General features: G+C 41.6%; 2 protein-coding genes across 4 annotated transcripts in view; one reads left to right on the plus strand and one right to left on the minus strand.

Annotated features, from left to right (window-relative positions):
* LOC309365150 (killer cell lectin-like receptor subfamily F member 1) overlaps positions 1-13,138 on the plus strand; it is a 56,766-nt gene that overhangs the window by 33,793 nt on the left and 9,835 nt on the right. The window contains exons 1-2 of one of the 2 annotated variants that reach the window (XM_081903345.1): positions 7,277-7,726; positions 12,444-12,533. In XM_081903345.1, the coding sequence (XP_081759471.1) occupies positions 7,642-7,726; positions 12,444-12,533 (175 nt within the window). In that variant the 5' untranslated portion in view covers positions 7,277-7,641. Of the gene's footprint in view, positions 1-7,276; positions 7,727-12,443; positions 12,534-13,138 lie in introns of those variants that run through there. The other variant, XM_081903344.1, reaches the window with a different exon arrangement.
* Positions 1-13,138, minus strand: part of LOC309365097 (C-type lectin domain family 2 member D11-like) — a 59,447-nt gene that overhangs the window by 19,983 nt on the left and 26,326 nt on the right. The gene's annotated exons all lie outside the window — the stretch shown is intronic.

Consider the following 13,138-nt stretch of genomic DNA (forward strand, 5'->3'; position numbering starts at 1 on the left):
TAAACAAGCATTTTGTTCAGACTTAAAGACAGGGATCATTGGTTCTTGCAACCACCGATAAAAACTTTGCCACTGCTAATGTTCTAGCGTTTGTCCGGTCTTCCAATAGGAACCTGACATAGTGAGCCTCCGATTTTCCCGGGAAAGGTACCAGCAAGGGTAATATCAGTTCAGCCCTGGCTTGCTCATATTTCGCACAGTGCAGCAAAATATGTTTTATAGAATCGATGTCTTGAGCACACGAGCAAAGTCTGTCCTGGTAGGGAACTCCTCTCAACCTGCCATCCAACACTGCAGAAGGAAAGACGTTTAGTTTGGCTTTGATGAATAACCTTCGATGATTTGGTACTGTTAGGTTTTTAATGTAAGGTGTTAACTTAAAGACATGCTCATATTGTACTCCTACTGCCAGCAGACTACAGACTGTGTGTGATCGAGATTGAAAGTCACTGTGTGTATTATCCCATAATCTTTGCTTTAATGTATTTAGGGCGCCTTCATAACCCAGGTAGTAAAGTTGGGGGGGGGGTGACAGACCAATAGAGGTGGCTTTTTTAGCCATGGTTTTCTGCCATTTGCTGACAAATTCCTCATTGCTCAGGTGTTGGTACAAACCCTTCCCTAGATCAAACACTGAAATCCTGAGCCAATGTTTTAGGGCAGTCTACCACGCTTTAGTTGAAATTGGGCATTCACCAGCTTCTAACAGAAGTATGGAGTTGGGGACACAGTTGGGTACCTGCAGCAGAGATTGTAGAAATTTTGCCTGAAAGCCATCTAGCTTAGGCAGGTCCCCATTATGCCAGACATTTGCAGTGTACAGGAGTTGGGAAACGGATTTTGTGTTGAAAACCCTTAAGGCTGCTGGAACATACTTGCCACCCTTTGTGAAAAAGAATCCGAGTATGGATTTTTATTTTTATTTTTTTTTTGAGGCTAAAAGGGCTTTATACTCTTTTTTAATTTTGAAATAAGATGGAGGTAAGTAATTTAGTACATCTTTTCTATAGGCCAAATAAGCATTCCTTAAGGCTTCCTTCTTTGTACGGCACTCTTGGTCAAACCAACAGCGCCCTTTAGCAGTGCGGGGCTTGCAGGCTGAGTTTATGTTAACAGAGACCACATCCTGCAAGGACTCAATAAGATTTTTGTAAGCCATCAGGGAGGAATCTATTGATAGATTGTTAATTATAATTGATCTTAACTTAATTGCAGTTTGTGAATTCAATCTATTCACAGCTGCAATTGCTATCTCAGGTGTCCATTTTTTTCTGTGCAATCCTAGATCATTTGCATTATCTATTTCCCTCGTGCTTTATGTAAGAGCGCTGAATTGAGTTTTGGCCAGTAGTGGAGACGATTAGAGGTAGGTGACCGCTTTCAGTCCTATTATTGATGTTGAATTTTTTAATTGATTTGAAAGCCTTCCTGTTAGTGAGACAGTAGTCTACTGTGCTGGCTCCATTTGTATTTATGAATGTGTACACGCCTTCTCTGTCCCCGGGGAGCGCCCCATTAACAATGATAAGGTCAAGACTTATTTGTAAAAAAGCCAGGCAGAAGCCGGCATAGTTGATTTGACAGTCTTTCGAATGTCTACAAGGGGGCAAGTTTAGCAAGAGGGCACTATTTTCCTTTAGATCTCTTAATATTGGGAATTTAAACTTCCTGTTGCCCCTGCATCTCTTCCTCCGATGATGTTTCGGAGCCCCCTTCCACGGTAAAGGCTGAAGTTGTAACTCCTGTAGAATACTGGGGAAGTCTGGGGTAGACGGAGAGGCAGAAAGGTTATAATTGGAAGCATGAGCCCTACCACCTGAGGATCTGGCAGTGGAAGCCCGGGGATGCCTAGACTGTGATCGCGTGTGAGGACGCATATATGGATTGCTACCTGAATGTGGAACACTAGGAACACTAAATAAGGAGGCCAAAGTGCAAGGGAGTTCCTCATTGCTTGGCGCAGTAACGGGTACGCAATCAGGAGTACTCACTATTTGGGAAGAGGACGCAGTGACCATGGGTTTCAAAAAAAGAGAAAAGGTTTCAAAAGCAGAGAAAAAACTGTGACAAAGCCTGTGGGTTGCAGGACACAGGAGGCTTCCCTGACCCATCTTGAACACAGGACCCACTTATATTGGGGAGTTCTTGGGGAGGAACAAAAGATTGCGCCAGTTGGGTTCTCTCGGAAGCCATTATATCAGCCGCAACAATAACCCTTGTACTCCAAACTTTAATTGTGCAAATTGGTCAAACAGACTGGGCACTGTTTAGAACCGCAAGCCTGTGTCTTTTCCTTTTTAAATTAAGCCTTTATTACAAGAGGACACTTTAGCCCAGCCGGCCTAGTTCAGTATTGATTAAACCGACCACACTTGGAAAGAAATCGGATCCAAAAACCAGTAATCCCCAATGGCCAATGAAACTAGGTTAAGACCAGGTGCGCAGGTTAACCTTCACCTTCCCTTCCTAAACCCTTTCCCCTTTATTTATTTATTTATTCTTTCTTTTTTGCTTTGTTTTTTTTTGGGGGGGGGTTGTGTGTGTGTTTTTTAGAATACACTATAAACCAGCAAGCCTAGTTCAGCACCGTTTACACTGCTTATAGGCAAAATATAGGTAAGAATTCATAGGCAACTAGTAAATTAGGTTAATTAGATTGTGAAAGGAAGATCAATTTGTTCATTATTTATGTATTTTAAAAGGGTCATCTAGTCCAGCCAACCTGCAAGGCAGTAATCTTTTGCCCAATATGGGGCTCGAACCCACAACTCTGAGATTAAGAGCCTCATGCTCTACTGACTGAGCTAACCCAGATGCTTCAAGTTTATAAACAACTCAATATTGAACAGAGTTGTATTACCTTTCCCCCCAAAAGGGGACGTGAAAGATACTAAAACAAACACCGGCCTTTATGAACAAATAACTCCAAATCACTTATAATAAATTAATGTACTCAAGTAAACTGTGCCAGGCGTAAAGGCATTAAAATTGCAATGATATAATTAAATTTTATTATTATTACTATTATTGTTAATTTTATTTTATTTTAATGCTGTGCAGTCAGAAACTGCCTCTCCTAAAATGGCTGCCCGTGCTGGACCACGTGGTGAAAACAAAATGGTGGCGGCCAGTCAGCCGTAACCTTGACAACAATAAACAACCAGCAGCACGTGAGCCATGGGGGGGGGAGGGGAATTAGGCTGAAACTTGATAAACGGGCTGGTAATTCAGTCCCCAGAACAACCCCTATTCCTGCTTGCCTCACCCCCCCCAAACAAGAATAATGTACACAAAAGCAACCCCAGCGCTCCCTGACCGTGTTCTACAGTGACCAATTTAAAAGCTCCACATGCCGCGCTGCCCCTTGCAACAGCAAACAGGCCTTTGCCGGCACAACCCTGAGCCCTCGAGCGACCCAGGCACCAATAGCTTAAGCTGCTGCAACACATTACTCCCCAACTCGTTCTGCAGTCCCTCCTGGTCAGCCCCACACCGACTCCAGACCTTAGGAAGCGGTGGCTCCAAAGCACTCAGGGTCGAGGCGAAGGCTCCTGAAACGAGGGGAGGGCTCCAAAGCCCGGAAAAGAGACTTGCAGAAGAGGGCTGCAGGACAAAGCACTACTCACAGCAGCAAACGGCAGCTCTTAAGGGGGAAAGCAGCAGCCGGAAAAGGCAGGCAGCAGCAGCAGGTACAGCAACTAAAAGCAATGGGGAAAAGAACAAGCAGGCACACGTGCTCCAGAGCAGGCAACACAGAGAGAAGGTCTCCGACAAACTGGAGCAGCTGGAAGCGGCAAAGAGGGAGATCCCCTGTGTTAAATGGATCAGGCCACGCCCCCCAGGCCAGCCGATTGGCTGGCCACGGGATGACGCATCGGGGATTCCCTCAATCGTGCAGAGGCTGAGAGCCAGCCCCTGCACGCATGGTGGGAGGGTGAAGCCCGCAACCCCACCTCCTTTCTACGTCAGAAGTGGCTTTCCAGTAGCAGACCCATGTCAAGGGAGGGAGGGAAGACCCCCTGATTTCTGCAATGGCACTAGGCAAAAGTAATTGACAATCCCTATTTTTAAAATTCCTCTTTCTTGTATTTCTAAGAAAACAACAACACTGTCCCTGTTTTATATTTGTGATTTTTTTGGTGGAAGCTTCTTTTAAAAAAAAACAGTTTAGCAAACACATTGGTTTGGAAGTTAGACAAGAATTAATTTCTCTCATCAATAAATGCAGAACAAGAATCTCCCAGGTTTTACCCAAATACAATGATGTCCAGTGCCACCTAGTGACTAAAACTATATAATGCCACCATCCGCACAGTGGGCACAAAATAATGTAGTATAGCTGCATCCCTCAGCAGGACCAGCCCACAACATTTTGGCACCTGAAGTGAAGCACGTTTTGTGTCCCCTGTTTTCCAGTGAAGAAGGGGTTAGGGAGGAGCCACATCAGGAACAAGGTGGGAGTAAGTATCTACATTAGGATCTGCTGCCATTGTGGATCTTGCTGCCTGAGGCAATCGCTTCACCTTGTCTCATGGGTTGGCCAGCCTTGTCCCTCCAGCATCTAAAAATTTAACATCTGAGTAGGGTGATGGTACATCTTCGCTGTAGACTAATACACATGCATAATAATAATAATAATAATAATACAGTGGTACCTTGGTTTAAGAACGGCTTAGTTTATGAACAACTTGGGTAAGAATGCTGCAAACCCGGAAGTAGGTGTTTTGGTTTCTGAACTTTGCCTTTGGAAGCAGAACATGTTTCGCTTCCAGTCGAGTATGTTCCATTTGTAAACTGAATCCCCCGCTGCTATGGGAAAGCACACCTTGGTTTAAGAACGCTTTGGTTTAAGAACAGACTTCTGGAATGGATTAAGTTAGTAAACCAAGGTACCACTGTAATAGTAATAATAATAATAATAATAATAAAGCTCAACATCAAAAAAACTAAGATAATGGCTACTGGGTCCACCTCCAGGAAAATAGAAGGGGAAGAAATGGAGGCAGTGAGAGATTTTACTTTCTTGGGCTCCATGATCACTGCAGATGTTTGACAGCAGTCACAAAGTTAAAAGACGCCTGCTTCTTGGGAGAAAAGCAATGCCAAACCTAGACAGCATCTTAAAAAGCAGAGACATCACCTTGCCAACAAAGGTCTGTATAGTTAAAGCTATGGTTTTCCCAGTAGTGATGTATGGAAGTGAGAGCTGGACCATAAAGAAGGCTGATCACCGAAGAATTGATGATTTTGAATTATGGTGCTGGAGGAGACTCTTGAGAGTCCCATGGACTGCAAGAAGATCAAACCTCTCCATTCTTAATGAAATCAGCCCTGAGTGCTCACTGGAAGGACAGATCGTGAAGCTGAGGCTCCAATATTTTGGCCACCTCATGAGAAGAGAAGACTCCCTGGAAAAGACCCTGATGTTAGGAAAGATGGAGGGCACAAGGAGAAGGGGACAACAGAGGACGAGATGGTTGGATAGTGTTCTCGAAGCTACCAGCATGAGTTTGATCAAACTGCGGGGGGCAGTGGAAGACAAGAGTGCCTGGCGTGCTCTGGTCCATGGGGTAACGAAGAGTCGGATACGACTAAACGACTAAACAACAACAACAATAATATATTTATACCCTGCCCATCTGGCTGGTTTTCCCAGCCGCTCTGGGCAGCTTCCAACAGCATATTAAAAATACGATAAAACTTCAAACATTAAAAACTTCCCTAAACAGGGAATGTCTTCTAAAAGTAAGATAGTTGTTTATTTCCTTGATATCTGATGGGAGGGCATTCCTCAAGACAGCCGCCACTACGGAGAAGGCCCTCTGCCTGGTTCCCTGCAACCTCGCTTCTCGCAGCGAGGGAACCGCCAAAAGGCCCTTGGAGCTGGACCTCAGTGTCCGGGCAGAACAATGGGCGTGGAGACACTCCTTCAGGTATACTGGGCTGAGGTCATTTAGGGCTTTAAAGGTCAGCACCAACACTTTAATAACATCCTCTAATGCGGGCTGGACAACAACAGAGATCTTTTGAGCCTCTAGTCCATATCTCTTAGGATATCTCCTTTGGGGAGAACTATAATATATTAAAGGGGCAAGATTCTCACCTCGAAGAACCCTTGTCTTGTGCCCCATGCATCTGATTCTCACAGTGCAGGCCTATGGGCAGCCAGTAAGCAGCCACTCTCCCCACTTCTGATTCTCAACAAATGGCATTTAGAGGCATAGCTGCCTCTGGCAGCAGAACGAGACTAAACCCATCATGGGCAGTAGCCACTGGTAGCTGTCTCCTCCATGAATTTGTCTAATCCTCTTTTAAAGCCATCCCAGTTGGTGGTCTTCGCTGCATCCTCTGGGAGTGAGTGCCACAGCTTCCCTATGCACTGCTGGAAGAAGTATTTCCTTTTTTCTTCCCTGAATCTCCAAACATTTGTCTTCATTGGGTTGCTCCAATTTCTAGCCTTATGAGTGAGCGGGGGGGGGGAGGGGGACAACACGTTTCTCTGGGCAGTGTTTTCACATCGTTCATTATCTTAGTCACCTCTCTCATGTTTTCCCCTTAACTTTGTTTCCCAAACTAAAAAAGCTCCAAACGTCCTATTTTTTCCTCAGAAAAGGAACTTGGCTTCAGCCCCTTGATCATTTTTTGTTTCCATCTCTACAATATCCTTTGTGAGATGGGGCAAGCAGAATTGAGCAGTATTCCAAGTGTGGCCACACCAAAGACTTGAGTAAAGGTGTTATGATATGGGCAATTTTATTTTCAATTCCTGTCCTAATGATCCCCCCCAGCTGTTGCACACTGGGTCCACATTTGCACGGAACTGCCCGCTGCAAGCCCAAGGTCTCATTTCTGGTGACTCACCACCAGACCCCATCCATGTATATGTATGTATGTATATATATACATACATCCATGTATATGTATGTATGTGTATATATATATATATATATATATATATATATATATATATATATATGTAGGATGTGGCGCTGTGTCTGAACCACTGAGCCTCTTGGGTTAGCCAATCAGAAGGTTGGCGGTTCGAATCCTCCAATGGAGTGAGTTCCCGTTGCTTGGTCCCAGCTCCTGCCAACCCAGCAGTTTGAAATCATGCCAGTGCAAGCAGATAAATAGGTACCACTTTGGCGGGAAGGTAAATGGCATTTCCATGTGCTCTGGTTTCTGGCATGGTGTCACATTGCACCAGAAGCTGTTTAGTCCTGCTGGCCACAAGACCTAGAAAAGCTGTCTATGGACAAACGCCATCTCCAAGGATCTAGACACCACGCTCTAACCAACTGAGCTATCCAGCCTTATTCCTGGAAGCCTCAGTCACAGCTCTATATGTTTTTGCTATAATCCATAACTGGGGCCTGTTTTAGGCATCTTTCCAAAAGTCAGACTCCATTCTAAGAGCTGAACAATACAAACTGAACAACTCACAAAAATGTTTTTTTAAAAGAAGAACCTGCCTTAACCACCTAATAAGGGTGCGAATGTGTTGTATGTATTGTGGTTGAAGAGAAGAGCTGCTCCGGAAAGAGATCTTTGGCCATCAACTCAGGCTATAGCAGCAAACCTCCAGTGCTCCTTCGACAGCCCTGCAGCCCTGAGAGGCTTCTCTGCAGCCTCTGCTTGCCAATGGAGGGGGAAGATGGTTATACTGCTTTGAACTTCCAGTCTAGGAGGGCTGCATCAGGAACTGCCGCTCTGGCTCAGAAACAAGGTACTCAGTTCAGACCCCTCATATCTTCCAGTTTTTGTCTGATTCCACTGTAATGTATCGGTTGACAGACGGACATGATTTTCCTTTTCCTTTAGATTTATCCTCTTTGTGGAAAGTTCGTTTGTACCCTTATAAGCAGTATTTTTGTTTGACTAATGAGACGGAAGTACAGAAGGGAGCATGGCACCTAGGGATGGGGAAGAATTTCTGTTTTGTTTGCATTTTCACAAGAAACTACCCAAATTGCACTATTTGAAACAAAACAAAACTGTCTTTCAAAATTCGCACTTGTGTTTGAATTTTGCAATGCAGTTCTTCAGCCACAAAATATGCACAAATATGCATATACTGGTGTCTATAAAAGTGCAGACACCCATTTAAATAATATACAAAAATTCAGAGGAAATTGCTTGCAAAAATGTGTATATATGAAAACTGCATATAAAAATGTGGGAGAAATCTGAAGTAAATGCAGATGAATTTTCATTAAAAATAAATAAATGGTTGGAAGCAACCCACAAAGTTAAAGCTGACTTTTTAAATGATCAGTGCCACACAAGTGTGAAGGGTCTCTGAACAGGTAAAGGGAGAGGGAGTTGTCGTTTGAAGTTCACATAAAAATGAAATCAAGATCTGGCTGCATGTTTTTAAACATGATGAGAGCAGAAATGTTTCAATATTCAATTTATTCCTTGTAAAGAAACCTGGAGTTATTTCTGATCATCAACAAGTGCATTTATGTACCCAGTAATACCTCTATGATTCTCAGCACAATTTTCGTCCATGTGGTATTTGTTATTTTGTATCCCCCCCCCCCCCCGAAAAAAATAACAAAAAAGCAGAAACAGGATCAAGGATGTCATTTGTTCTTTTATAACAAGTTTGTTGCCTTGATTTCTTATTACTTATTTTTACGGTGAGTTTTGCCATTTCTGTATAGTCCATTAATTTCTGAAGCCAGTCTTCTCTCTTCTGAACTTCTTTTCATTTGAGGGCAAATTACATTCTGGCAGCTGTAGTTGCATACATAAATAAATTTCTATACTGTTTAGGTAGTTCTATTCCTATAATTCCCAAAAGAAAAGCATCTGGGTTTGTTTTTTACAAATGTGTTATCTTAAAGATTTTTAGAAAGGAATGGAAATGGTTCAGTGAATATTTACAAATAAATTGTAAACAGACATTAAGACATGAGCAGGATTATTGTAAACACCTGCAGGTTTTTTTTAAAAAAAGAAACCATATATGAGATATATATGGGCATAAAAGAATAAGTGAAGATAATTTGGAGTATGCAGGAAATGATGAAAATAAATGTAAGGAACCACAGAAAGAGGGGAAGGTAGCCGAGGTTTGATATCTTAGAATTATTGTTGAACTATTGTAACGTATATAAATGAAAATTATAAATAAGTTTGTTTTTTTATAAGGATGCCGAATTGAGGACAATGCAAATAAAATTAGGTATGCTAGTCAGCTTGGAAAATAAGAAGTTATAATATGCTTTTATTCAAATTCAAAGTATGCATGTAGCATGAAGCATGTACATAGATGGGTCTTTGCATGTTGCTTTTTCTGCAACATTTCACACTCCTTCCCCCAGCCTAGCGAAGAAAAAACACTTCTGTAGATGCTGCACCCAATGTCCTGGCCAAGGCACAGTTTAAAGGTGTGAGCCTGTTGCCTGACCACCCGCTCCACCCACATCCTTTTCCTATGTACCTACTGAGCCACGGAGGTGACTCATGGTGAAAACTACAGCGCCTGCCTCTCCTTTTCTCTGCTAACACCTGTTCCCCACTGGGCCTGCCCAACAAAGGCTGGTAACTCGTTTGTTTCACTGCAACCCAGGACACGTTTTCAAATGCAATGGCCAAAGGTTTTGCTGCAGAACTTCTTTCCACCTCAGGTTCCCTTCCTGGTTAAAGAGAATGCTTCGTATTTTAGCATCTGGTGCTCCATTTCTTTTTGTCAGGTTAATGAGCAATATTGGTAGTCAACTAAATAATTGGATGGGCAGAGTATCTTCCATTTGGACCATGTCTGTCTTACCAGGCACATCTCATGCCTGTAGGAAGGGATTTGCACTGGCTGCCCATTAGATATCAAGCCAGATTTTTAAGGTCTTCTTACTTATGTATAAAGCCCTAAACAGCTCTGGACCAGATTTCCTAAAAGAACAACTTCCCTTTCGTTGGCAGGTAAGGGTATTAAAAGTACAAATGAAGCCCAATTAGTCTTGCCACAGGTTCCTGATTCTTGCCTTGTGGGAGGTGGGCTCCTTTCACCAATAGCTCTAGCGATATGGAGGGCACTCTGTGATGAAATGCAAGCATATTCATCTCTATTGGCATTCTGCGGGCTTTTGAGGATACCCCTGTTTACGCAGATTTCTCAGCATAAATCTCATGTTTTAATTACTGCCATGTTTTAAAGGAATTTTTATCTCATATTTTCATTGGGCATGCTTATGTCTTGATGCAATTGTTTTATTGTTCGTTTTAATGGCGATAATATCAAACGAAAGCTACAAACATGTCAATTTACAAAATGAAAAAAGGAGGTGGTTTTATCATGCAAATAGATTACAGTATTGGAATGAAATTTCCATAGTTATTGGCTGAAAGACATCTGAAATTAGACCATTTAGGGAATGCATATAAATTTTCCCATGCTCACCAGCTGCCAGATACATCTGTCAATAGCCATGATTTTTTCAAAAACTTTGGATGGTACACTTTCAGTGAATATATAGCTCAGTTGGTTAGAACATGGTGCATATACTGCCTAGGTTGCAGGTTTGGTTCCTGTAAGATAGAACTGCGTAGATTGGACTCGATGCTCCTCAGGGTCCCTCCAATGCTACAATTCTAGGTTTCTTCTACACAAAAATCAATGTCACACATCCACTTTTTCCTCTAAATAAAAATAGCAAAGTATTTCAACCTGCTTCTTATCAGTGGATGGATGTTTTCTGACGATTTTTAAAATTCAAACTAATACAAAACATCAGAAATAAAGGATGGTTTATTTCCTTCACTCTATTTCTCTTCCCTCCTTTTGACAAAGCATGCTGCTGACAGCTGACACACACACAACAGACACCAGAAAGCTGCAATATATATTCAATCAGGCCATATAGCAAGAGGAGCACAAAATCAATGACAGCGAGCTGAGCATAGTCAAGGGGTTACGAACAATGATGAGATTTTCAGGGTGCAATAAATTAAATTAAATTAAATTTAAATACAATTTAATTTAAAAAAGAGAAATAATACATAACAGAAAAGAAACATTAAATCATTATACAATATCCCAAAAAGAAAAGAAAAAACATAAACAAAATAAAAGAAACCCACCACCCTGTTTAACTTCCCTCCACCGCTACTCGTCTTCTCTAGAATCAATTTTACCTTTATCGTTGCATTCTGATTGTTTTTATTTTCTCTACATACATACATATGTCATTGATAATTTATTGTTTTGATGTATTTACATTCTTAATTGAAGCATATTAGCATGTCTTTTTTTCTAAAGGGAATTAATTAATGCATGAAACATTATTAAAAAACAATGAAATATTACTATCTAAAATATATAACCTTTTGCTAGATTTGGACATGATTGACGAGGAAGTGAAAGAGACAATGATTAAATGGGTGGAAAATTCGGCCACACAATATATTTAGAGCAATGGGAGAAACTTTGGCAGGAAGATATAAGGTTTACCGCCTGTAGTACAATAAAAGAAAATTTCATCAAAATGTTCTACAGGTGGTATTTAACAGCAGTCCAATTAGCAAAAACCGATAAACTGAAATCCAACCTCTGTTGGAAACGCAACGAGGAAGCTGGTAAAACAATGCATATGTGGTGGAGTTGCACCCCGATTAAGTACTTCCGGGCAGAAATACATGAGGAGTTGAAAAAAATGATTAAAATCCCATTAACGAAAAAAACAGAGGCTTACCTACTGGGCCTTTTTGGAAAATAAATACCTAAATCGAAAAAAAGAATTTTCTTCTATGCGACCACTGCAGCTAGGATCGTAATAGCATCTAAATGGAAAGCTAAAGAACTACCTACCGAGGAGGAATGGATTCTCAGATTAAATGAATATTTTAAATTGGCTAAATCAACAACTTCCATACAACAGCAGTCAAATCAAAAACTTAAAAAAGAATGGCAATGCTTTGATGATTATATGACAAAATATTGCTCCAACAGAGACTGCTCTTTTCTTGCATGTGGAATGGGAGATCAGCTTTTCTCCTTATCGTGCCAGCTCCATCAAAGCCCACTCTTATTTTTGTCTTTTGTGAACTTCTTCACAAGCCCTTCTAAATTACACAAGTTTAGCCTGGCAGATCTCCACATTCCTACACCACTTCCACACACTCCTTTAAATGCCTCCTGACAATTCAATGTTTTAGTGTACATTTCTCCTAATGTGCACATTTTTTGTTTGCAATTTTCCCTAGCACACTGTTTTTTTCGAGCCATCCCCTAATATAGCGCATTTTGGTATGTTGGCAGTTTACTAAACATATACCATTTGCCTGTTGCCTCCTAAAGGGATTTTTTTTGTCAAAAAACAAAACAAAAACAAATCACCCAGCCTTCGCCCTGTGATGTTTGTTAGCCTGCAATTAGTTACAGGAAATTCTATTCTAGGCACTGCTGACTCAAATCATTCAAGTTTTCCCTCTCCTCACAGATGCTTCCAGGCTTCCCTGTTGGTACCAGATCACCCTGTGGGCAGGTGGCTTTGTGATCATCATCCTGGGGGTGGCTGTGACAGTCTTGGGTGAGTATTATTTATTATTTCATAGATGAATTGCTGTCCATGTGGCATCCTGAAGTGGTTTACCATACAATAAAAGCATATACAGAATGATGGTCTAAATAAAAACAGTTAGCACATCTTCCATTAGCTCCAGCCCATTTGGTCTGGTGCAGTATGGAAGCTCTCAGAACAGCAGTAGAAGATGAGACTCCTATCAACCCCTGAGTCTCCAAGATTCAGTAGAAACATCCAGCAACTTACTGGGCAGTGGGATAAAATCCCTCAAGGAATTTAAAATGGGAAAATCAGAGCATATTCTCACACATTAAAAATAAGACAAAAATTCCTTCCAGTAGCACCTTAAAGACCAACTAAGTTAGTTCTTGGTATGAGCTTTCGTGTGCATGCACACTTCTTCAGATACACAGACCAACACGGCTACCTATCTGTAATTAAAAATAAAACTACAGTCCGTTCGACTTCCAAAATGTTTGGAAGCCAAAGCATGGCTTCTGATTAGCTGCAGGATGTTCCTGCAGCCAATTGGAAGCCGTGCAAGCCCCGTTGGACATTTGGCTTCCAAAAATAGTTCGTAAACCAGAACACTCACTTCCAGGTTTGCGGTG

This window comes from Podarcis melisellensis, assembly GCF_964234715.1.
Source record: "Podarcis melisellensis genome assembly, chromosome: 2".
NCBI classification, from domain to species: Eukaryota; Metazoa; Chordata; class Lepidosauria; order Squamata; family Lacertidae; genus Podarcis; species Podarcis melisellensis.